At 49.0% G+C, this 26,813-nt stretch overlaps 1 protein-coding gene across 5 annotated transcripts in view; it reads right to left on the bottom strand.

The window, feature by feature from the left end:
- LOC129825357 (ena/VASP-like protein) overlaps positions 1-26,813 on the bottom strand; it is a 302,481-nt gene that overhangs the window by 59,652 nt on the left and 216,016 nt on the right. For 3 of the 5 annotated variants that reach the window (XM_055885401.1, XM_055885398.1, XM_055885399.1), the window contains exons 2-4: positions 24,012-24,186; positions 23,712-23,889; positions 13,039-13,105 (exon numbers count right to left, since the gene is read on the bottom strand). In XM_055885401.1, coding sequence (XP_055741376.1) covers positions 13,039-13,105; positions 23,712-23,889; positions 24,012-24,186 — 420 coding nt within the window. The remainder of the gene's footprint in view (positions 1-13,038; positions 13,106-23,711; positions 23,890-24,011; positions 24,187-26,813) is intronic. The other 2 variants (XM_055885400.1, XM_055885402.1) reach the window with 1 other exon arrangement.

The raw sequence follows: 26,813 nt of genomic DNA, 5'->3' as shown, positions 1-26,813 counted from the left end.
CTACAGCCCTACAACTCTCCAGCCCTACAACTCTCCAGCCCTACAACTCTCCAGCCCTACAACTCTCCAGCCCTACAGCCCTACAACTCTACAGCCCTACAACTCTCCAGCCCTACAACTCTCCAGCCTTACAGCTCTCCAGCCCTACAACTCTCCAGCCCTACAACTCTCCAGCCCTACAGCTCTCCAGCCCTACAACTCTCCAGCCCTACAGCCCTACAACTCTCCAGCCCTACAACTCTCCAGCCCTACAGCCCTACAACTCTCCAGCCCTACAACTCTCCAGCCCTCCAGCCCCCCAGCTATACAACTTTCCAGCCCTCCAGTCCTCCTGTTCTCCAGCCATACAACTCTCCAGCCCTACAACTCTCCAGCCCCCCAGCCATACAACTCTCCAGCCCTCCAGTCCTCCAGCCCCCCAGCCATAAAACTCTCCAGCCCTCCAGTCCTCCTGTTCTCCAGCCATACAACCCTCCAGCCCTCCTGTTCTCCAGCCCTACAGCTCTCCAGCCCTCCAGTCCTCCAGCCCTACAACTCTCCAGCCCCCAGTCCTCCTGTTCTCCAGCCCTACAGCTCTCCAGCCCTCCAGTCATACAACTCTCCAGACCTCCTGTTCTCCAGCCCTACAACTCTCCAGCCCTACAACTCTCCAGCCCTACAGCCCTACAACTCTCCAGCCCTACAACTCTCCAGCCCTACAACTCTCCTGCCCTACAGCCCTACAACTCTCCAGCCCTACAGCCCTACAACTCTCCAGCCCTACAGCCCTACAACCCTACAGCCCTACAACTCTCCAGCTCTACAACTCTCCAGCCCTACAGCCCTACAACTCTCCAGCCCTACAACTCTCCAGCCCTACAGCCCTACAACTCTCCAGCCCTACAACTCTCCAGCCCTACAGCCCTACAAATCTACAGCCCTACAACTCTCCAGCCCTACAACTCTCCAGCCCTACAACTCTCCAGCCCTACAACTCTCCAGCCCTACAGCCCTACAACTCTCCAGCCCTACAACTCTCCAGCCCTACAACTCTCCAGCCCTACAGCCCTACAACTCTCCAGCCCTACAACTCTCCAGCCCTACAACTCTCCAACCCTACAACTCTCCAGCCCTACAGCCCTACAACTCTACAGCTCTACAACTCTCCAGCCCTACAGCCCTACAACTCTCCAGCCCTACAGCTCTCCAGCCCTACAACTCTCCAGCCCTACAACTCTCCAGCCCTACAGCCCTACAACTCTACAGCCCTACAACTCTACAGCCCTACAACTCTCCAGCCCTACAACCCTCCAGCCCTACAACTCTCCAGCCCTACAGCCCTACAACTCTCCAGCCCTACAACTCTCCAGCCCTACAGCCCTACAACTCTACAGCCCTACAACTCTCCAGCCCTACAACTCTCCAGCCTTACAGCTCTCCAGCCCTACAACTCTCCAGCCCTACAACTCTCCAGCCCTACAGCTCTCCAGCCCTACAACTCTCCAGCCCTACAGCCCTACAACTCTCCAGCCCTACAACTCTCCAGCCCTACAGCCCTACAACCCTCCAGCCCTACAACTCTCCAGCCCTCCAGCCCCCCAGCTATACAACTTTCCAGCCCTCCAGTCCTCCTGTTCTCCAGCCATACAACTCTCCAGCCCTACAACTCTCCAGCCCCCCAGCCATACAACTCTCCAGCCCTCCAGTCCTCCAGCCCCCCAGCCATAAAACTCTCCAGCCCTCCAGTCCTCCTGTTCTCCAGCCATACAACCCTCCAGCCCTCCTGTTCTCCAGCCCTACAGCTCTCCAGCCCTCCAGTCCTCCAGCCCTACAACTCTCCAGCCCCCAGTCCTCCTGTTCTCCAGCCCTACAGCTCTCCAGCCCTCCAGTCATACAACTCTCCAGACCTCCTGTTCTCCAGCCCTACAACTCTCCAGCCCTACAACTCTCCAGCCCTACAACTCTCCAGCCCTACAGCCCTACAACTCTCCAGCCCTACAACTCTCCAGCCCTACAACTCTCCTGCCCTACAGCCCTACAACTCTCCAGCCCTACAGCCCTACAACTCTCCAGCCCTACAGCCCTACAACCCTACAGCCCTACAACTCTCCAGCTCTACAACTCTCCAGCCCTACAGCCCTACAACTCTCCAGCCCTACAACTCTCCAGCCCTACAGCCCTACAACTCTCCAGCCCTACAACTCTCCAGCCCTACAGCCCTACAACTCTACAGCCCTACAACTCTCCAGCCCTACAACTCTCCAGCCCTACAACTCTCCAGCCCTACAACTCTCCAGCCCTACAGCCCTACAACTCTCCAGCCCTACAACTCTCCAGCCCTACAACTCTCCAGCCCTACAGCCCTACAACTCTCCAGCCCTACAACTCTCCAGCCCTACAACTCTCCAACCCTACAACTCTCCAGCCCTACAGCCCTACAACTCTACAGCTCTACAACTCTCCAGCCCTACAGCCCTACAACTCTCCAGCCCTACAGCTCTCCAGCCCTACAACTCTCCAGCCCTACAACTCTCCAGCCCTACAGCCCTACAACTCTACAGCCCTACAACTCTACAGCCCTACAACTCTCCAGCCCTACAACCCTCCAGCCCTACAACTCTCCAGCCCTACAGCCCTACAACTCTCCAGCCCTACAACTCTCCAGCCCTACAGCCCTACAACTCTCCAGCCCTACAGCCCTACAACTCTCCAGCCCTCCAGCCCCCCAGCTATACAACTTTCCAGCTCTCCAGTCCTCCTGTTCTCCAGCCATACAACTCTCCAGCCCTACAACTCTCCATCCCCCCAGCCATACAACTCTCCAGCCCTCCAGTCCTCCTGTTCTCCAGCCATACAACTCTCCAGCCCTACAACTCTCCAGCCCCCCAGCCATACAACTCTCCAGCCCTCCAGTCCTCCAGCCCCCCAGCCATAAAACTCTCCAGCCCTCCAGTCCTCCTGTTCTCCAGCCATACAACCCTCCAGCCCTCCTGTTCTCCAGCCCTACAGCTCTCCAGCCCTCCAGTCCTCCAGCCCTACAACTCTCCAGCCCCCAGTCCTCCTGTTCTCCAGCCCTACAGCTCTCCAGCCCTCCAGTCATACAACTCTCCAGACCTCCTGTTCTCCAGCCCTACAACTCTCCAGCCCTACAACTCTCCAGCCCTACAGCCCTACAACTCTCCAGCCCTACAACTCTCCTGCCCTACAACTCTCCAGCCCTACAGCCCTACAACTCTCCAGCCCTACAGCCCTACAGCCCTACAACTCTCCTGCCCTACAGCCCTACAACTCTCCAGCCCTACAACTCTCCAGTCCTCCAGCCCTACAACTCTCCAGCCCCCAGTCCTCCTGTTCTCCAGCCCTACAGCTCTCCAGCCCTCCAGTCATACAACTCTCCAGCCCTCCTGTTCTCCATCCCTACAGCTCTCCAGCCCTACAACTCTCCAGCCCTACAACTCTCCAGCCCTACAACTCTCCTGCCCTACAGCCCTACAACTCTCCAGCCCTACAACTCTCCAGCCCTACAGCCCTACAACCCTACAGCCCTACAACTCTCCAGCTCTACAACTCTCCAGCCCTACAGCCCTACAACTCTCCAGCCCTACAGCCCTACAACTCTCCAGCCCTACAACTCTCCAGCCCTACAACTCTCCAGCCCTACAGCCCTACAACTCTACAGCCCTACAACTCTACAGCCCTACAACTCTCCAGCCCTACAACTCTCCAGCCCTACAACTCTCCAGCCCTACAGCCCTTCAACTCTCCAGCCCTACAGCCCTTCAACTCTCCAGCCCTACAACTCTCCAGCCCTACAACTCTCCAGCCCTACAACTCTCCAGCCCTACAACTCTCCAGCCCTACAGCCCTACAACTCTCCAGCCCTACAACTCTCCAGCCCTACAACTCTCCAGCCCTACAACTCTCCAGCCCTACAACTCTCCAGCCCTACAGCCCTACAACTCTACAGCCCTACAACTCTCCAGCCCTACAACTCTCCAGCCTTACAGCTCTCCAGCCCTACAACTCTCCAGCCCTACAACTCTCCAGCCCTACAGCTCTCCAGCCCTACAACTCTCCAGCCCTACAGCCCTACAACTCTCCAGCCCTACAACTCTACAGCCCTACAACTCTACAGCCCTACAACTCTACAGCCCTACATCCCTACAACTCTCCAGCCCTACAGCCCTACAACCCTCCAGCCCTACAACTCTCCAGCCCTACAACTCTCCAGCCCTACAACTCTCCAGCCCTACAGCCCTCCAGCCCTACAGCTCTCCAGCCCTACAGTCCTACAACTCTCCAGCCCTACAGCCCTACAACCCTACAGCCCTACAACTCTCCAGCCCTACAGCCCTACAACTCTCCAGCCCTACAACTCTCCAGCCCTACAGCCCTACAACTCTCCAGCCCTACAACTCTCCAGTCCTCCAGCCCCCCAGCCATACAACTCTCCAGCCTTCCAGCTCTCCAGCCCTACAACTCTCCAACCCTCCAGTCCTCCAGCCCCCCAGCCATACAGCTCTCCAGCCCCCCAGCCCTACAACTCTCCAGCCCTCCTGTTCTCCATCCCTACAGCTCTCCATCCCTACAACTCTCCAGCCCTACAACTCTCCAGCCCTACAACTCTCCAGCCCTACAGCCCTACAACTCTCCAGCCCTACAACTCTCCAGCCCTACAGCCCTACAACTCTCCAGCCCTCCAGCCCTACAACTCTCCAGCCCTACAACTCTCCAGCCCTACAACTCTCCAGCCCTCCAGCCCTACAACTCTCCAGCCCTCCAGTCCTCCTGTTCTCCAGCCCTACAACTCTCCAGCCCTCCAGTTCTCCCGCTGTCCAAAGTCTGGTAAAATGATGGCATGTGGTATAAGTAGCCTGAATGTATGTCTGCTTATACGTGGACAAGTAGTCCTTCATGTTAATTTCCACGACAAGAGAGATATTCTCCCTACTATCCACTATGCTGCAGGCTTTATGAGCTTCTCTCCCCACACTCTCTCCTTCTTTCTCTATCTCTTCCCCTCTGATGTGAGAGGAATACGTCAGAGCTCTGGGGGGGGGGGAAACTTTTTTTGACTTTTGGTCTTTCTTTAATGAAACTTTCTCATTTAATTTAAGAACTCCCCACCCCCCCTTAAAAATAAAACACCAAAATATATCCTGTATTGCATACACAATATCACAATAACCAAAAAACCTCACCACTTCTACAACCGTATATACAAAACATCTTCCCCAGCTATACAGACAGCCCCCCAACACACCATATCTACTGAAACATCTCCACACTTTTTATCATTCTATAGTACTCAAACTCAACCAGTAAGGCACGCAGAGACTGTTATCTGTTATCCCCCCACCTTTGACCCTGTTCCTCCTTGTTAGCCAAATAGCCAACTTCGCCTGAGCAAACAGAAAATTCAACAGCAGACATTTGGCCTTCTCCTTAATCGAACACCTGTATCCCATTATAAACATCCCAACAGTAAAAACCACCCCCAACCTCTCACACAGACATTCCAACAGAGGCATTAATGGCATTAATCTGGCGTACACAGAAAACACATGAATCACAGTTTCTCTCATAACACAGAAAGGACACCCCTGCCCGTGTAACAGTATAGCTTCCGTCCCTCTCCTCGCCCCTACCTGGGCTCGAACCAGGGACCCTCTGCACACATTGACAACAGCCACGCTCGAAGCATCGTTAGCCATCGCTCCACAAAAGCCATGGCCCTTGCAGAGCAAGGGGAACCACTACTTCAGGGTCTCAGAGCGAGTGACGTCACCGATTGAAACATTATTAGCGTGCACCACCGCTAACTAGCTGGCCATTTCACATCGGTTACACCCGATTCCCGGTTCAACCCGTGCCAACCAGCTGTTAGTGGCCAGGGCTCCATGAAGAACCCTCCACTGGAGGTCCCCTGACCTCTTTGGTACTGGGGGTTTGTAGAGCCCCCTCCATCTAAAACTCACCATACTCTCCTCACCACATACCCCCTGCCACTGATGTGCCTTCACTCCTGTTGGGTTCCTAATGTTCCTAACATTAATGCAGAGGTTGTAGAGGGCTTTACCTCCCACACCCTCAAACGCCCCCAGGCTCCCTTGCCAGTCTCCAGTCTCTGCCGTCACCTGCAGTGGTTGAAACATTGGTGGCCCATCCCCCTTTGGCCGCTCAAACACCCCCCCTTACCGGCTCAGACAGTGCCTCCTGGACCTCCTCCAGGAATCTCTTCAGCAGCCTAACATGCTGACCAGACCGGACACTTCGCATGCGCGAGCGTCGCAAAATAAATGTAGAAATCCATGTTTTCAATTATTGCACCCACTGCTCGCGCGATCCAATGAGCGTCTGCGACGCCAAGGGCTAAAATAGAACTCATTCCTATTTCAGATCGCGCTGCAAGTCCTGCCTCTCCCATCTCCTCATTGGTTTATAGAAGCATGTAGCCACGTGCCATCTCCTCATTGGTTATACTCACGTGGGTGATTGAAAGACAAACTTTTTTGCCGGTTGTCGTGGTAATACAATGAAAGTTTAGATACGATCACCATATAAGTTCAAAGATGAAAAAGCCTGGAAGGAGGAGAGATGACTAGAAACGATTCGGTTGGCCGTTTTATGTGTGGATTAATTGTCGGAGTAGAGGTCCTTGTGCATTTCAGGTAAAATAATAATTCAATGTTTATATCCCAGGACAAATTAGCTAGCAACAGCAAGCTAGCTAGCTAAATTGCCATACATGTTTAATGCTTTTCGACCTGTCCCCAAATTATTGTAATTGGTTCAGAGTTTGTTTTGATATTTTAACCTGCGTGTCGTGATCGCGTTTGCTGTGGGGGGGAAAAATAAATGTTTGCACGATAGCGCACGATGGCGCGCGCGCAGCCGGTTTGGGTTCCGTGTTAGAGATGTTATTCTTCCGGGGTATTCCACCCCTCCTCTCCCAGCAGTCGCAGGTCACCCAGCCTTTGTAAACTCGCTTCCATCAGTCGCCTCTGCAGGGTGGCCGACTGAACCGATCTCAAAGGGATGTCTGGGTTGTGGAAGATAGGCTCCTCCCACACCCACAGCCCAGGCTCTACACCCCCTTCTCGTGTGGGCCTTAGCAGCTGCCAGGCCCTCAGCACTGCAGAGTAGAAATCTGAGAGGCCTGCTGTACTCAGCCTCTGCAGCTTCATGAGGAACAGCTGCCGGTCCAACCCTAATCCGCCAGCTCTCCTCAGCAGCGCGCATGCTGGTTCCCTCCAGCCAACATCAGTATGGTACAGCAGTCTCTGCGCCGCCTTTAGCCGGAAAGCAGCCATCCTGCTCTCCAGTTCCACCAGGCCCTGTCCTCCTTCGTGGACGGTCATGTACAACACTGCTTCCCTCAGCCAGTGATGGTCTGACCAGAAAAAGTCCACCAGCTTGCATCGCAGGTCTGCAAGCAGTTTATGCCACAGGGAAGATGCCACCAGGTTGTTGATTATCAGCACCCTCCCTCTATATGATACTTGGGACAGGAGCCACCTCCACCTGGCCAGCCTTGACACCACTGCCTGTGACAGCCCCTCCCAGTTCTTCCTGACCCATCTCTCCGAGCTCAGGTACACCCCCAAAACTTTAAGCCCTTCACAACCCCACTGCAAACCCCCTGAAAGCAGAGGAGGGGCCCTATCCTCCCATGCCCCTCTGTAACGATTCTCGTCTGGTGAAGGAGAAGAGGACCAAAATGCAGCGTGGTAAGTGTTCGTCATAATTTAATTGAAACTGAACACTACACAAAAATAACAACAAGAAGAAAACGAAACAGTTCTGCAAGGTGAACAGACACTAAAACAGAAAATAAACACCCATAACCAAAATGGGGAAAACAGGCTACCTAAGTATGATTCTCAATCAGAGACAATGAACGACAGCTGCCTCTGATTGAGAACCATACCATACCAGGCCAAACACAGAAACACAATAACATAGAAAAAATAACATAGACTACCCACCCCAACTCACGCCCTGACCAACCTAACACCAACCTAACCTGACGGCAGCTCATCGGCAACTCTCCTACCCGGACGCATTCACGCAACACGCAAAAGAAGTCCAGTCCAATTATTCCCCAGAAATATTTATAAAACTCCACCGGGAGTCCATCGACCCCCGGTGCACGACCGAGGGACATCTGGGTTACGGCCTCTGCCAGTTCATGGGACAACAGAGGAATGTCCATTTCATCCCTCTGTGCCAGAGAGAGCTTAGGGAGTCCTGCGAACAAAACCTGAGCACACATAGGATCACACATTTCTGCCCTATACAACTCAGTATAAAACTCCACAGTTCGCTCCCGCATCTCTCCCACCACAGAGGTCACCCACTCATCAGACAGCCGTAGACAATACATACCCTTTTCTTCACCACTCTGTCTTTCCAAACCAAAGAAGAAGGAGCTGGGAGCATCCATCTCCTTGAGCATGGAGAACCTAGCTCTTACAAGTGCTCCCTTTGCTTTAACCTGGAAAAAAACTGCCCAGGTCCCTACGTAATTCAGCTAAATTAGCCTGGAGGCCTACATTGCCTTGCCCCACCATCTCTACCTCCATCTCACTAATACTACGCTCTAGTTCCCCCAATACTCTCCTAGCCTCTGAAGATGAGAGAGCTGTATACTGTTGACAGAAAAGCCGAATTTGGACTTTTCCCACATCCCACCATTGACACAGAGACTCATACACCTCTCTTCGCTGCCCCCACCTTTCCCAAAAGGTCTGGAAACCTGAGCAAAAAGTGCCATCTTGTAAGAGCGTTACATTAAACTTCCAATAGGATACCTGCTGGCCCTGGTGAAATAGACAGCTGAGCCATGGTTATGTGGTGATCTGAAAACCCCACCGGGAGAATGGTAGCGCCCAGCAGCCTATTGCTCTGATTCCTGGATATGTAAAAACGATCAAGTCGGACTGCACTCACCCTAGTCCCAAAGACCTTCACCCATGTATACTGTCTTGTGTTGGGATGTTTAGTTCTCCAAACATCCACTAGGTCAAACTGATTAATGATGTCCCTTAACACTCCCACTGACCCTGAATGAGGCTCTTCCCCATTTCTGTCTTTCGTAAAATCCATTGTACAGTTCCAGTCCCCTCCGACCACCAGCGTCTCCTCAGGCGCTACCTGTGAGAGTTCCTGTCTAAGGAACCCAAATAGAACCCCCCTCTCTCTCCCTGTGTTAGGCGCATAAACATTTATAAAGACAAAACCCATGTTGTTCATTTCTGCTTTTACAACAAGCAGCCTACCCCTACACACCTATGAGGAGCAAATTTTTACAGACAGACCCGGTACAAAAAGGACTGCCACCCCTGCACTAAAATGTGTCCCATTGCTCAACACACTTTCCCCTTTCCACCAGAGCCCCCAATCGACTTAATTCACCACATCACTATGCGTCTCCTGCAGAAACAACACCTGTACTTTTTTTTGTTTGACATATTCACCCAACACACTCCTCTTTCACGCATCTCTGGCACCATTTATATTAAGCGATCCTACCCGAAGAGTCTCCATAAGAAGTGGGAGAAAAGCCAGCAAGGAAAGAGACCAATAGCAAAGCTCAAGAAGCCCCAGTGCCAGAAAGAAACTATTCATATAAACAACGTCTGAAGGTGGACCCTTACACACTGTTGTGACCCACTTCCTCAACCTAAACCGTTTCCTGGGTGAGAGGACACCATGCCCCTCATTTTTCATAGCATGTTGTACTAATCTTACAAACTTTCTCGAATCAGAAAAAAAATCCTCAAGATTAACTTTTTTCCCCTTGGTCTCATTCAGGAGCCTTGTCAGTTCCCTCAACATGTACTTTGACCCTTCTGCTCCTCCTCTTCCTCAGACTCACTTTCCTCCTCATCTCCATCTCCCATCCTGACCACCTGCCCTTCCTCTCTGGTCAGGGCCTCCCCCCCAGCACGAGGCAAAGGTTCCATGCTGCCTTTGACCACACTAACCACACCTCCTTTCTTCTCCCACTTTTTCCTTTTCTGCTTGACACCCTCCTCCTCCCCCCTAGTCTCTTACACTTCCCCACTATACTCTCCTCAAACACTAGCATAACCTGACTAGACCCAGCCTCAGCTCCACGACCCTCCATAGCATGACAAGGCCCAGCCTCATTGACACCACCATCTCTAGCCTGACTAGACCCAGCCTCATCTACACCACCATCTCTAGCCTGACTAGACCCAGCCTCATCTACACCACCATCTATAGCATGACTAGACCCAGCCTCATCTACACCACCATCTATAACATGACTAGACCCATCCTCATCTACACCACCATCTATAACATGACTAGACTCAGCCTCATCTACCCCATCATAGCATGACTAGACCCAGCCTCATCTACACCACCATCTATAGCCTGACTAGACCCAGCCTCATCTATACCACCATCTATAACATGACTAGACCCATCCTCAGCTACCCCACCATCTATAACATGACTAGACTCAGCCTCATCTACCCCACCATAGCATGACTAGACCCAGCCTCATCTACACCACCATCTATAACATGACTAGACCCAGCCTCATCTACACCACCGTCTATAACATGACTAGGCCCAGCATCACCTACCCCACCATCCATAGCCTGACTAGACCCAGCCTCATCTACACCACCATCCATAGCCTGACTAGACCCAGCCTCATCTACACCACCATCTATAACATGACTAGACCCAGCCTCATCTACACCACCATCCATAGCCTGACTAGACCCAGCCTCATCTACACCACCATCCATAGCCTGACTAGACCCAGCCTCATCTACACCACCATCCATAGCCTGACTAGACCCAGCCTCATCTACACCACCATCTAAAGTCTGACTAGACCCAGCCTCATCTACACCACCATCCATAGCCTGACTAGACCCAGCCTCATCTACACCACCATCTAAAGTCTGACTAGACCCAGCCTCATCTACACCACCATCCATAGCCTGACTAGACCCAGCCTCATCTACACCACCATCTAAAGTCTGACTAGACCCAGCCTCATCTACACCACCATCCATAGCATGACTAGACCCAGCCTCAGCTACCCCACCATCTCTAGCCTGACTAGGCCCAGCATCACCTACACCACCATCTGTAGCATGACTAGACCCAGCACGTTGACCTCGATTTCCCCCACTGGCGCTTGTGCCCTCATCTTGTCTATGGCCTTAATGTGTGCAAGCAAAATTCTTATGTCCCAAATCCCCACACCCAAACACCGTAGAATATCTGTGCTGGCAAACCCTGCGTAGAGCCCATCCCCTTACCTCACTTTAAAATGCACATTTAGCTGTTGCTGAGGATGTGGAATTTTCCAGCTGTGTGTCTTGTTGGAGAGAAGATGTGCTGACCCAGCAGCCACAGGCCTGGGAGATACACACTGTTATACTGACTGTTGCCACTGGAGGGGGTTCCACGCACACACACACACACACGCTCTCACACACACACACACACACACACACACACACACACACACACACACACACACACACACACACACACACACACACACACACACACACACACACACACACACACACACACACACACATACACACACACAACACATACACACACGCTCACACACACACACGCTCACACACACACACACACACACACACACACACACACACACACACACACACACACACACACACACACACACACACACACACACACACACACACAACACATACACACACACACACACGCTCTCACACACACACACGCTCACACACGCTCACACACGCTCACACACACACACACACACACACACACACACACACACACACACACACACACACACACACACACACACACACACACACACACACACAACACATACACACACACACACACACACACACACACACACACACACACACACACACACACAATCATATTTATTCTGTTCTGCTTTGGCATTTGGAGTTGAGATGAAACGATAAGCGGAGCAGAAATAGCTCAGGTTACAAAGGCTGGCTGGTCATGTATTTCCCTGAGGGCCTAGAGATAGCAATAGATTGCAGAAACAGCTTGAGTTACTGTACCTCTCTGAAGAGTCTAAAAGTCCCGGAGCATAATCTCAAGCACAAATCTGATATTAACATATATTCTCCACAATCTGCCCACCATGGTTTAGTACTTCACATGTTCAGCTGTCATTATACCTCTATCATTCCATGTCCTTCTTTTACTCTCTCTCCCTCTCTTTCTCTGCTACTCTCTCTCTCTCTCTCTCTCTCTCTGCTACTCTCTCTCTCTCTGCTACTCTCTCTCTCTCTCTGATACTCTCTCTCTCACGCTCTCACTCTCTCTCTCTCTCTGATACTCTCTCTCTCTTGCTCTCTCTCTCCCTCTTTCTCTCTGCTACTCTCTCTAGCGCTCCTTCTCTTTCTCTGCTTCTCTCTGTCTGTCTCTCTCTCTCTCTCTCCCTCTTTGCTACTCTCTCTCTCTCCCTCTTTGCTACTCTCTCTCTCTCCCTCTCTTTCTCTGCTACTCTCTCTCTCTCTCTCCCTCTTGCTCTCTGCTACTCTCTCTCTCTCTCCCTCTCTCTCTCTGCTACTCTCTCTCTCTCTCTGCTACTCTCTCTCTCTCTGCTACGCTCTCTCTTTCACTCTCTCTCTGCTACTCTCCCCCTCTCTCTCGTCCTCCTGTCTGTTAATCCTGTAAGGAGACAGAGAGAGAGAGAGAACAGAGGGAGGAGAGGGAGGAGAGGAATAAAAGGTTGATGAGGACAGATGGGTGTCATGTGGACAGGGGCGCTGCTGCCTGCTAGCAAACTGACTCCTGTGTGACAGACAGACCACTCTATATTGTACAGTCTATGATGACAGACTCACACAGACAACATAGTGTTATTAATGATCTAATCTTCTCGATGGGAAATATTTCAGGGATGTTCAGTGAATGTTGTGTCTGATGTCTTTCCTGTCTTTGCCATGCTAACATCCGCAGTGATTCTCTCTCTGGAAAATGTTGTGTGAATGTTGTGGGATGACCTTGATGCCTTACCTTGCTCTCTGCACCTCCATCTCGTCTGTAGTGGGCCCATTCTGGACTTGGCGCTGGACTGCTGGGCCTGGAAGGGAAGGAGGGAAGGGGTGAAAACACAGAGATATTGGTTACCATTATTTGTATGGTTGATTTGATTGTTTATGTTGGTACAAGAGAGAGAGAGACAGACAGAGAGAGAGAGAGAGAGACAGAGAGGGAGACAGAGAGAGAGACAGAGACAGAGAGAAGAAGAGAGAGAGAGAGAGAGAGACAGAGAGAGAGAGTGGGAGGGGTAAGGGTCTCTCTTCTCAGTGTCACCAGACTCGAGTTTGTGTCTCTTATCCACCTGACAGGTGAGGCTCAGGTAGACCACTCCAACCTGCATCACAGCTGTCACTCACTCACACAGACATACTCCTGTTACATAGCCCAAGCACTGCCTGTGGGACTTTACAAAAAGAGAGAGTTGTACCAGTTTGACTGGGAATGTTGTGGGCCTGAACCAAAGCTACAGACAGGATCATCACACAGACATTGTGGCCCTGGAGGCTTGGTGTTTGACACATGAGTTGTGCCCTACAATCTCTTCTGTTGTTCACTACTGTCAGACGTGTCTCCAAAGAGATCAGGGACAGGTCAGAGAGGATGTTGATGGCTTTGGTTATCCAGTTTCAAAAATAACACACAACAACCAAGGGACCTGACTCACAAAAAAGAAAGAGTCTCCATACTGCTACTGGCCAGACAGAGCCTCCATACTGCTACTGGCCAGACAGAGCCTCCATACTGCTACTGGCCAGACAGAGTCCCCATACTGCTACTGGCCAGACAGAGTCCCCATACTGCTACTGGCCAGACAGAGTCTCCATACTACTACTGGCCAGACAGAGTCTCCATACTGCTACATACTGCTACTGACCAGACAGAGTCTCCATACTGCTACATACTGCTACTGACCAGACAGAGTCTCCATACTGCTACATACTGCTACTGGCCAGACACAGTCTCCATACTGCTACTGACCAGACAGAGTCTCCATACTGCTACATACTGCTACTGACCAGACAGAGTCTCCATACTGCTACATACTGCTACTGACCAGACAGAGTCTCCATACTGCTACTGACCAGACAGATTCTCCATACTGCTACATACTGCTACTGGCCAGACAGAGTCTCCATACTGCTACTGACCAGACAGTCTCCATACTGCTACTGACCAGACAGAGTCTCCATACTGCTACTGACCAGACAGAGTCCCCATACTGCTACTGACCAGACAGAGTCTCCATACTGCTACATACTGCTACTGACCAGACAGTCTCCATACTGCTACATACTGCTACTGGCCAGACAGAGTCTCCATACTGCTACATACTGCTACTGACCAGACAGTCTCCATACTGCTACATACTGCTACTGGCCAGACAGAGTCTCCATACTGCTACTGACCAGACAGTCTCCATACTGCTACATACTGCTACTGACCAGACAGTCTCCATACTGCTACATTCTGCTACTGGCCAGACAGAGTCTCCATACTGCTACTGACCAGACAGTCTCCATACTGCTACTGACCAGACAGAGTCTCCATACTGCTACTGACCAGACAGAGTCCCCATACTGCTACTGACCAGACAGAGTCTCCATACTGCTACATACTGCTACTGACCAGACAGAGTCCCCATACTGCTACTGACCAGACAGTCTCCATACTGCTACATACTGCTACTGGCCAGACAGAGTCTCCATACTGCTACTGACCAGACAGTCTCCATACTGCTACTGACCAGACAGAGTCTCCATACTGCTACTGGCCAGACAGAGTCTCCATACTGCTACTGACCAGACAGTCTCCATACTGCTACTGACCAGACAGAGTCTCCATACTGCTACTGACCAGACAGAGTCTCCATACTGCTACATACTGCTACTGACCAGACAGAGTCCCCATACTGCTACTGGCCAGACAGAGTCCCCATACTGCTACTGGCCAGACAGAGTCTCCATACTACTACTGGCCAGACAGAGTCTCCATACTGCTACATACTGCTACTGACCAGACAGAGTCTCCATACTGCTACATACTGCTACTGACCAGACAGAGTCTCCATACTGCTACATACTGCTACTGGCCAGACACAGTCTCCATACTGCTACTGACCAGACAGAGTCTCCATACTGCTACATACTGCTACTGACCAGACAGAGTCTCCATACTGCTACATACTGCTACTGACCAGACAGAGTCTCCATACTGCTACTGACCAGACAGATTCTCCATACTGCTACATACTGCTACTGGCCAGACAGAGTCTCCATACTGCTACTGACCAGACAGTCTCCATACTGCTACTGACCAGACAGAGTCTCCATACTGCTACTGACCAGACAGAGTCCCCATACTGCTACTGACCAGACAGAGTCTCCATACTGCTACATACTGCTACTGACCAGACAGTCTCCATACTGCTACATACTGCTACTGGCCAGACAGAGTCTCCATACTGCTACATACTGCTACTGACCAGACAGTCTCCATACTGCTACATACTGCTACTGGCCAGACAGAGTCTCCATACTGCTACTGACCAGACAGTCTCCATACTGCTACATACTGCTACTGACCAGACAGTCTCCATACTGCTACATTCTGCTACTGGCCAGACAGAGTCTCCATACTGCTACTGACCAGACAGTCTCCATACTGCTACTGACCAGACAGAGTCTCCATACTGCTACTGACCAGACAGAGTCCCCATACTGCTACTGACCAGACAGAGTCTCCATACTGCTACATACTGCTACTGACCAGACAGAGTCCCCATACTGCTACTGACCAGACAGTCTCCATACTGCTACATACTGCTACTGGCCAGACAGAGTCTCCATACTGCTACTGACCAGACAGTCTCCATACTGCTACTGACCAGACAGAGTCTCCATACTGCTACTGGCCAGACAGAGTCTCCATACTGCTACTGACCAGACAGTCTCCATACTGCTACTGACCAGACAGAGTCTCCATACTGCTACTGACCAGACAGAGTCTCCATACTGCTACATACTGCTACTGACCAGACAGAGTCTCCATACTGCTACTGGCCAGACAGTCTCCATACTGCTACTGACCAGACAGAGTCTCCATACTGCTACTGACCAGACAGTCTCCATACTGCTACATACTGCTACTGACCAGACAGAGTCTCCATACTGCTACATACTGCTACTGACCAGACAGAGTCTCCATACTGCTACATACTGCTACTGACCAGACAGAGTCTCCATACTGCTACTGACCAGACAGAGTCCCCATACTGCTACTGACCAGACAGAGTCTCCATACTGCTACATACTGCTACTGACCAGACAGAGTCCCCATACTGCTACTGACCAGACAGAGTCTCCATACTGCTACTGACCAGACAGTCTCCATACTGCTACAGCATCTCTTATAAATGAGTTATTAAACACACACACACACACACACACACACACAAACACACACACACACACACACACACACACACACACACACACACACACACACACACACACACACACACACACACACACACACACACACACACACACACACACACACACACACACACACACACATAACCCCCAGTATTCACAACATCCAAACACTACACACATAACCCCCAGTATTCACAACATCCAAACACTACAGTCATAACCCCCAGTATTCACAACAGCCAAACGCTACACACATAACCCCCAGTATTCACAACAGCCAATTACTGCAGACATAACCCCCAGTATTCACAACAGCCAAACACTACAGACATAACCTCCTGTATCCACAAGAACCCAACATGTCCTTCAGTACTCACATAACAACATCACCAACTATATCTACAACAGCCTCAGACAACACCAAACATACACAACAATCACACGCACACACGCACACACACACACCCCAAACCCAATCAAAACTACTAATATCCACAAAACTCAGTCACCCCAGAACATGCCTCTCTCTCTCTCTCTCTCTCTCTCTCTCTCTCTCTCTCTTTCGCTCTCTCTCTCTCCCTCTCTCTCTCTCTCTCTCTCGCTCTCGCTCTCTCTCTGTCAAACCATGCCACGATTTAAACACATATATACACATCACACATACATTCTATGGCATGATTATAACACAGACACACACACAGACAATCCAGTGAGAGTGTGAGAGATATCCAGCAGTAGTACCTACAGGACATATTAAAGAGGAAGAATCGGCTGTGGCAGACACAGAAGCACTGGCAGACCCACTCTCTGTTCACCATAGCTCGCCCTCTCTCCTCCATCTCCTCCTCCTCTGTCTATCTCACCTGTCCATATACCTCCCCTCTGCCTCACCCATACCTCCCCCTCGTCTCCAGTGTCATCCCCAGTAACCTACACCACTAAGCAGCAGCAGGAAAGTGCAGGGTAGTTCATCTATAACAAGCTTCCAGAAGACTGAAGACAGAGAGACTGGCTGGGTGGATCCATAGACATCCAGAACAACAGGGGTCATTGAGATCAGGAAGGCTGTCTACACCAGGGGTCATTGAGATCAGGGAGGCTGTCTACACCAGGGGTCATTGAGATCAGGAAGGCTGTCTACACCAGGCCTCCAGAACACCAGGGGTCATTGAGATCAGGAAGGCTGTCTACACCAGGGGTCATTGAGATCAGGAAGGCTGTCTACACCAGGGGTCATTGAGATCAGGGAGGCTGTCTACACCAGGGGTCATTGAGATCAGGGAGGCTGTCTACACCAGGCCTCCAGAACACCAGGGGTCATTGAGATCAGGAAGGCTGTCTACACCAGGGGTCATTGAGATCAGGGAGGCTGTCTACACCAGGGGTCATTGAGATCAGGGAGGCTGTCTACACCAGGCCTCCAGAACACCAGGGGTCATTGAGATCAGGAAGGCTGTCTACACCAGGGGTCATTGAGATCAGGGAGGCTGTCTACACCAGGGGTCATTGAGATCAGGAAGGCTGTCTACACCAGGGGTCATTGAGATCAGGGAGGCTGTCTACACCAGGCCTCCAGAACACCAGGGGTCATTGAGATCAGGAAGGCTGTCTACACCAGGGGTCATTAAGATCAGGAAGGCTGTCTACACCAGGGGTCATTGAGATCAAGGAAGCTGTCTACACCCGGGGTCACTGAGATCAGGAAGGCTGTCTACACCAGACCTCCAGAACACCAGGGGTCATTGAGATCAGGAAGGGGGCCTCACTTGTCAACTGTGCGCAAATGTCTTACTAAATTCTGGCATACGTGGAGATTCTAGGATTTGCATGCCTAATGTTTTCATTGATAAGTCTGAGCCATATTATATTTGTGCACTGGTTAAGGAGCGCTACAACCCAGCCTGGAAAACACCCTCCATTCACCTTTTATGCTAACAAAAACACCCTCATTTGCTGTAGGCCATGATTTGGAAATGTTGGAACTGGGCCATGTCCGTTTCTAAAAGAAGGTGTGGGCAGAATGTTTTCATCTTTGTCAGCTACTTTTCCAACTTAAAATGCATGTTGCCTATAGCTGGTAAACACTGCCAGCACATTCTGAAAGATTGTCTTTTCAACAATTTAAAAGTAAATGCTGCCCACAGCCCGCAATTCTCTGCAAAAGATGAATTGTTGTTAAATATTTTGTTTATCAATGCATGATTGTCTTTCTATCTCCTTAAACATGTTACTATGTCCAGCTCCTATTGCACAGTAATACTGTAGCCTACCCATACTGACATAGGCTACAAGTCTATTTACCAGTCATGTCAGAAAAGGAGAGACAAGCAATATGACATTGATTTAGGCCTATGTAATAAAAACAAAATACATTTATTCGGTGAGATGATGCTATGCGATCTCCTAATCAATGGCAAATGCATCTGTTTAATCATTAGACCCACGATTCAAATTTTTCTTAGTCTACCATTATTATAATTCCCGGGATTCAAACACATCCATTTCCCCCAAAAAAACAATATTTGCTTCCAATACAGTTGATCAACCACTAGAAGTTGAGCGTACGCATGGTCTAAGATTTGCGCAGAGATACGCACCTTTGATAAATGAGGCCCCAGGCCTCCAGAACACCAGGGAGCAGACGTGAGGAATAGTGAGGAGTGGTAAGGTGAGGTGCTATGAAGCTCAGGCCCAATTCCAAATCAACCCCTACACCCTAAACACTACACTGAAACCTAATCCCTACACCCCGGCCTACTCCATTAACACTTGTATTGATGGAAGAGGTTTGAATAGGTGTAACCAATATGGCTATTACCATATTCCTTACAGCACAGCTATCTAATCCTCTTAGACCTCATCACAGGGGACATGGGTCCATTTGGATTGAGTGTAGGACCTGCTCTTTGGCAGTTCAGTCAGTGGTATATTGCCACTTGATATAAGCTTAAACGAAATGGCACTTCAACAGCCTATCGCATGTTTCCTTTTCATCATAGTGTGTGTGAATTGTGTGAATGTGTGTGAGAGAGGTAGTGAGTGTGTGTGTGTCTGTGTGTTTGTATAAGCATCAACAAGCACTGCAGAAGAGAGGGTGTCTATCCCTTGACATCATGGCATCTGCTAAGCAAACACACACACACTGTTAATTTGATCTCTGCCGCAGTCACCTCAAGCGGTGTGTGTGTGTGTGTGTGTGTGTGTGTGTGTGTGTGTGTGTGTGTGTGTGTGTGTGTGTGTGTGTGTGTGTGTGGACCTCTGAGATTTTCCCATATGCAGTGTGTAACGTGTTTCTCTGCTTGGAGTTGTGCGTGCGGTCTGTGTGTGTTTATTAGTCAGATAAAAAGAACAGAACTGGAAGAATGGGCCCTGGGGAGAACTATTCAATGACTCATTTTAATTAAAAGAGGAGAGTGAAGATGGGGAAAACAAAATTAACACACTGCTACTGAAATGACTGGGAAGAGAGGACTCCACTGTTACTGTAATGACTGGTAAGAGAGGACTCCGCTGCTACTGAAATGACTGGGAAGAGAGGACTCCACTGTTACTGTAATGACTGGTAAGAGAGGACTCCACTGTTACTGTAATGACTGGGAAGAGAGGACTCCACTGCTACTGAAATGACTGGGAAGAGAGGACTCCACTGTTACTGTAATGACTGGTAAGAGAGGACTCCGCTGCTACTGAAATGACTGGGAAGAGAGGACTCCACTGTTACTGTAATGACTGGTAAGAGAGGACTCCACTGCTACTGAAATGACTGGGAAGAGAGGACTCCACTATTACTGTAATGACTGGTAAGAGAGGACTCCACTGCTACTGAAATGACTGGGAAGACAGGACTCCACTGCTACTGAAATGACTGGGAAGAGAGGACTCCACTGCTACTGTAATAACTGGGAAGAGAAGACTCTATTGTTACTGTAATGACTGGGAAGAGAGGACTCCATTGTTACTGTAATGACTGGGAAGAGATGACTCCACTGTTACTGTAATGACTGGGAAGAGAGGACTCTATTGTTACTGTAATGACTGGGAAGAGAGGACTCCACTGTTACTGTAATGACTGGGAAGAGAGGACTCCACTGCTACTGAAATGACTGGGAAGAGAGGACTCCACTGTTACTGTAATGACTGGTAAGAGAGGACTCCACTGCTACTGAAATGACTGGGAAGAGAGGACTCCACTGTTACTGTAATGACTGGTAAGAGAGGACTCCACTGTTACTGTAATAACTGGGAAGAGAGGACTCCACTGCTACTGAAATGACTGGGAAGAGAGGACTCCACTGTTACTGTAATGGCTGGTAATAGAGGATTCTATTGTTACTGTAATAACTGGGAAGAGAGGACTCCACTGCTACTGAAATGACTGGGAAGAGAGGACTCCACTGCTACTGAAATAACTGGGAAGAGAAGACTCCAATGCTACTGAAATGACTGGGAAGAGAGGACTCCACTGCTACTGAAATGACTGGGAAGAGAGGACTCCACTGCTACTGTAATAACTGGGAAGAGAGGACTCTATTGTTACTGTAATCACTGGTAAGAGAGGACTTCACTGCTACTGTCATAACTGGTAAGAGAGGACTCTACTGTTACTGTAATGACTGGGAAGAGAGGACTCTATTGTTACTGTAATGACTGGGAAGAGAGGACTCCACTGTTACTGTAATGACTGGGAAGAGAGGACTCTATTGTTACTGTAATGACTGGGAAGAGAGGACTCCACTGTTACTGTAATGACTGGTAAGAGAGGACTCTATTGTTACTGTAATGACTGGGAAGAGAGGACTCCACCGTTACTGTAATGGCTGGGAAGAGAGGACTCCACTGTTACTGTAATGACTGGGAAGAGAGGATTCTATTGTTACTTTAATGACTGGGAAGAGAGGACTCCACTGTTACTGTAATGACTGGGAAGAGGACTCCAATGTTACAGTAATGACTGGGAAGAGAGGGCTCTACTGTTACTGTAATGACTGGGAAGAGAGGACTCTATTGTTACTGAAATGACTGGAAGAGAGGACTCCACTGTTACTGTAATGACTGGGAAGAGAGGACTCCACTGTTACTGTAATGACTGGTAAGAGAGGATTCTATTGTTACTGTAATGACTGGGAAGAGAGGACTCCACTGCTACTCTAATGACTGGGAATAGAGGACTCCACTGTTACTGTAATAACTGGGAAGAGAGGACTCCACTGTTACTGTAATGACTGGGAAGAGAGGACTCCACCGTTACTGTAATGACTGGGCGAACCTGCTGTGATTGAAGAGAGAGTGAGAGAGAAAATATTCTGTGGGTGAACATAGAATGAGAGAGATAAGTAGGTGAACATAGAGAGAACAATGAGGTTGGTTTTGAGGATAAACTCTAACAGAATGACAGGACAGTAAATGTGGACCGACAGACAGAGAGCCCCAATACTCTGATTCCCCTACATTATTCACGACATAGTAGATCACCTCCTGACCTGTCGCCATTTTAGGGTTAATATCCACAATTTCAATTCAGGGCATTCAGTCAAAGTGAATTAAAATTCCATTCAGAATCATTGATAGTAAGTGCCACCTGTTCTAACCTCAGTTTGACTGAAATTAAATGGAATTGACCCCACCGAGCATGACAGGCTCCCTTTCCCTCCTGGTTATAATGAAATGGATTTGACCCCACCGAGCATGACAGGCTCCCTTTCCATCCTGGTTATAATGAAATGGAATTGACCCCACCGAGCATGACAGGCTCCCTTTCCCTCCTGGTTATAATGAAATGGAATTGACCCCACCGAGCATGACAGGCTCCCTTTCCCTCCTGGTCATAATGAAATGGAATTGGCCCCACCGAGCATGACAGGCTCCCTTTCCCTCCTGGTTATAATGAAATGGAATTGGCCCCACCGAGCACGACAGGCTCCCTTTCCCTCCTGGTTATAATGAAATGGAATTGGCCCCACCGAGCATGACAGGCTCCCTTTCCCTCCTGGTTATAATGAAATGGAATTGGCCCCACCGAGCATGACAGGCTCCCTTTCCCTCCTGGTCATAATGAAATGGAATTGGCCCCACCGAGCACGACAGGCTCCCTTTCCCTCCTGGTTATAATGAAATGGAATTGGCCCCACCGAGCACGACAGGCTCCCTTTCCCTCCTGGTCATAATGAAATGGAATTGGCCCCACCGAGCACGACAGGCTCCCTTTCCCTCCTGGTCATAATGAAATGGAATTGACTTTATATAGGGCTTTCTCATGTTGTTTATATTTGGTCAGGCCCCCCCAATCTGCCTGTTTTTGTCCCCCCCCCGTCGCCCTATTACTAAACACCTATTACTACCCTCCTCCCCAGGAGCTGTACATACACTAACCCTGTCCACACACACACGCAAACACTCATAAACACACACACCAACACACAAGCATGCAAGCATGTGCACACACACACACACTGGACATGACTCACAGCCAATTACACAAAGAGACTGACTGACTTGGCCCAGTGTGTTGGGAGACCCATAAGGTTTAACCGGTGTTTGTGTTAGTGTGTGTGTGTGTGTGTGCATGTCTGCGTGTGTGTGTGTGTGTGTATGTCTGCGTGTGTGTGTGTGTTAGTGTGTGTGTGTGTGTGTGTGTGTGTGTGTTAGTATGTGTGTGTGTGTGTATGTCTGCGTGTGTGCGTGTGTATGTCTGCGTGTGTGCGTGTGTGTGTGTGTGTGTGTGTGTGTGTGTGTGTGTGTGTGTGAGCCAAACGGCTTCATTAGTAGTGTTAATCTGGTCTCTGGTGACCTAAGATGCTCCGTCTGTCAGTGTCAAACTGCATGAGATTTATCTCGTTAGCACATTAACGTTTTAAAAAGATCACATCTCATCAGCCACCTGCAAGCTGGCAAATTCACTAGTAGTCTATTTTAAATGTACACGGTGTCCAAAATGCAAGCCGTCTAAATGTAACCTTATTCTAATTAAAACCATAGTCTCACAAATACATCCCACCTCCCTCACACACACACACACACACACACACACACACACACACACACACACACACACACACACACACACACACACACACACACACACACACACACACACACACACACACACACACACACACACACACACACACACACACACACACACACACACACCCCACCTCCCTCACACACCCACCCCACCCCACCTCCCTCCCTCACACACTCTCTCTCTCTCACCTCCGTCCTGAGTGCTGAGGACATTGAGAGCGAACAGCATGGCATTGGAGAATGTGGTGGCTTCCTCCTTGCTGGCAAAGTTGAGTCCGTAGACCTGGCGGGCATCACGCCACTGGTGGAAGGTGGGCGTGGCCTGGTTATACTTCAGCCCCTTCACTATGGAGTAGTTGATCACCACCTGAAGGTAAGAGATGGAGCGGAGAGATGGAGCGAGTCAATGGTTACTTTCAAGGCCATTTCAGATCAATGTGTGTGTGTGTGTGTGTGTGTGTGTGTGTGTGTGTGTGTGTGTGTGTGTACCTCTACCTGCTGGTCTTGTAGTTTGACTCCCACCACGCGGAAGGTGTTGTTGGCAGTGTTGTGGTAGATGTTGATGCGGCTGAAGCCCTGCTGGCCTGGCTTAATGGGAACCCACTTCTTACTGCTGTCATCATACACCATGACAGAAGCTCGCGCCTGGCAGATACTCTGCTCACTGAAACAGGAAGAGAGAAACTATTAGTTCATAATTTAACCTGTTGAGGATGGGGGCGCTGTTGTCACTATTTATGGTAATCTTGTAATTTTTGAAACGGCTTCCTACAAAACTCTTGATCGTACAATATGCATATTATTATTATTATTGGATAGAAAACAGTCTATAGTTTCTATAGGAGTTGAAATTTTGTCTCTAAGTGGAACAGAACCCATTCTACAGCAATTTCCCTGACATGGAGTCAGATTTCAGAAATTTTGGCCACTGTTCTGGAGTCAGTTTTAAAGCCAATGTTATTCCTATGAGTATACGGACACTGCTTACGTCTTCCCCTGGATGCCTTTACGTGATGACGATTTGAATGGGGTCGATTGCGCGTTCACAGGCACTATAAATTAAAAAACCCTGTAGCTAGTCACTCTTTTGGAGCTGTGTTATGCGCGTGGAGGACACCGACCCGCACCTGTTCCAAGCATTAGTGTTGGGAGTAATCTTTCTCCGGTCATGTTAAGACTCGTTATAGGAGTTAAAAACATCATAAGGTAGTTAATTTAAAGCGTTTTATAGCAATTTATATCCGTTTAGTGCGATTTTGGGACATTTATTTCTGAAACGCTGTGAATTGCTGGGCACGCTTCCAGTTCATCCCGAACGCAGTTGGCATTTCCACATGGCAAGAGGACAGCTTTCAACCAAAAGACAATTAGACCCAAGAAAGGATCCTTTGCCCAAGATACTGATGGAAGAACAGCTCAAAGTAGGACATTTTTATTATGATAAATCGTGTTTCTGTCGAAAAATGTTAGTGGCTTAGGACGCCATGTTTTTTGACGTAGCTTCGCTTGGCGCAAACTGTATTGAAAAGTAAGGATAATTTAAAAAATGTAATTCCGCGATTGTATTAAGAATTAAATTGTCTATCAATCCCTGTCCACCCTATATTTTTTAGTCACGTTTATGAGTATTTATGTATAAGAGTAGATCACTGTCTAATATGGCGCACGGACATTTTCTCACCAGCTGGGCTACATTTCACATTGTCTAACCATGATTTTGGTGGCTAAATATAAACATTTTCGATCAAACTCTATATGGATTGTGTAATATGATGTTACAGGAGTGTCATCTGAAGAATTCTGAGAAGGTTAGTGAAAAAATTAATATATTTTGGCGATGTTGACGTTATCGCTCACTTTGGCTAGAATCAATGCTGGGCTGCTATGTGCTATGTGCTATGCTAATATAACGATTTATTGTGTTTTCGCTGTAAGACACTTAGAAAATCTGAAATATTGTCTGTATTCACAGGATCTGTGTCTTTCGATTAGTGTATGCTGTGTATTTTTACGAAATGTTTGATGATTAGTAAGTAGGTAAACACGTTGCTCTATGTAGTTATTCTAGTCCATTTGTGACGGTGGGTGCAATTGTAACCTATGCCATCTACCTGAAATATGCACTTTTTTCTAACAAAACCTATCCCATACCATAAATATGTTATCAGACTGTCATCTGATGAGTTTTTTTCTTGGTTAGGGGCTATAAATATCTTAGTTTAGCCGAATTGGTGATAGCTACTGGTGTTGGTGGACAAATAAAAGATGGTGGATTATGCTAATGTGTTTTTAGGTAATAGATGTACATCTTTACATATTGTGTCTTCCCTGTAAAACATTTTAAAAATCGGACATGTTGGCTGGATTCACAAGATCTGTGTCTTTCATTAGCTGTATTGGACTTTAATGTGTGAAAGTTAAATATTTAAAAAAAATATTTTTTTTGAATTTCGCGGCTCTGCCTTTTCAGTGGGGGTGGGGGGGGAGTGCCGCTAGCGGCACTCTCATCCTAGACAGGTTAATAAATCAATCGATTGATCTGTCGGTTGGTCTATCAAGTCGTAACCCTAACCCTGTCATCATACACCATGACGGAGGCTCTCGCCTGGTAGATACTCTGCTCACTGAAACAGGAAGAGAAAAACAAAGTCCATCACTTTAATCAATCAATCAGTTGATCAATATGAACCCTAACCCTTACTGCTGTCATCAGTCACCATCACAGAGGCTCTCCCTGGCAGAGATACTCAAGAGTCAATCGGGAGAAGATCAATACATTCTTTGAACATCAGTTAATCAACCAATGGCACCATTTTGTTTGATTTAAATAGCCTATAACAAAGGAACAGGATAAAGCACTGCATAGTTGCATTATAAGCCCTATCCAGCTGTAATCATGTGACTGATTGAAAAGCCTGTAATCACAAGATGTAAAGGAGTTGGATATTCTAAAGGAGACAACAACCCAACCTTCTTACTTAGTGTCAAACCTCATTCGCCATATACAGTGCTAGACCAGAGTCTACTGGTAGAAATGTGTGTGTATCTCCAGTTTGGGCCTCCTTCCATCTGAAAGCATTCAACACAGCCCACTGAGGCTCTCTCTCCTCAGTGACCTTCACCGGTGGCCCCCCCCCCCCCCCCCCCCCACACACACACACACACACACAAACACAAAGAGATCATTTTTAGATCATAAGTTTACTATGCCTGTAAGTCTGGGACACAGAGAGAGATGTACAATGTTACTCAAAACACAAAAGGCAAGTGAGGGAAGGAGAGGATGGAGGA

Source organism: Salvelinus fontinalis, chromosome 27 (genome assembly GCF_029448725.1).
Source record: "Salvelinus fontinalis isolate EN_2023a chromosome 27, ASM2944872v1, whole genome shotgun sequence".
Classification (NCBI taxonomy): Eukaryota; Metazoa; Chordata; class Actinopteri; order Salmoniformes; family Salmonidae; genus Salvelinus; species Salvelinus fontinalis.
The sequence above is the reverse complement of the archived record's forward strand: the minus strand, read 5'-3'. Positions and strand labels throughout refer to the sequence as shown.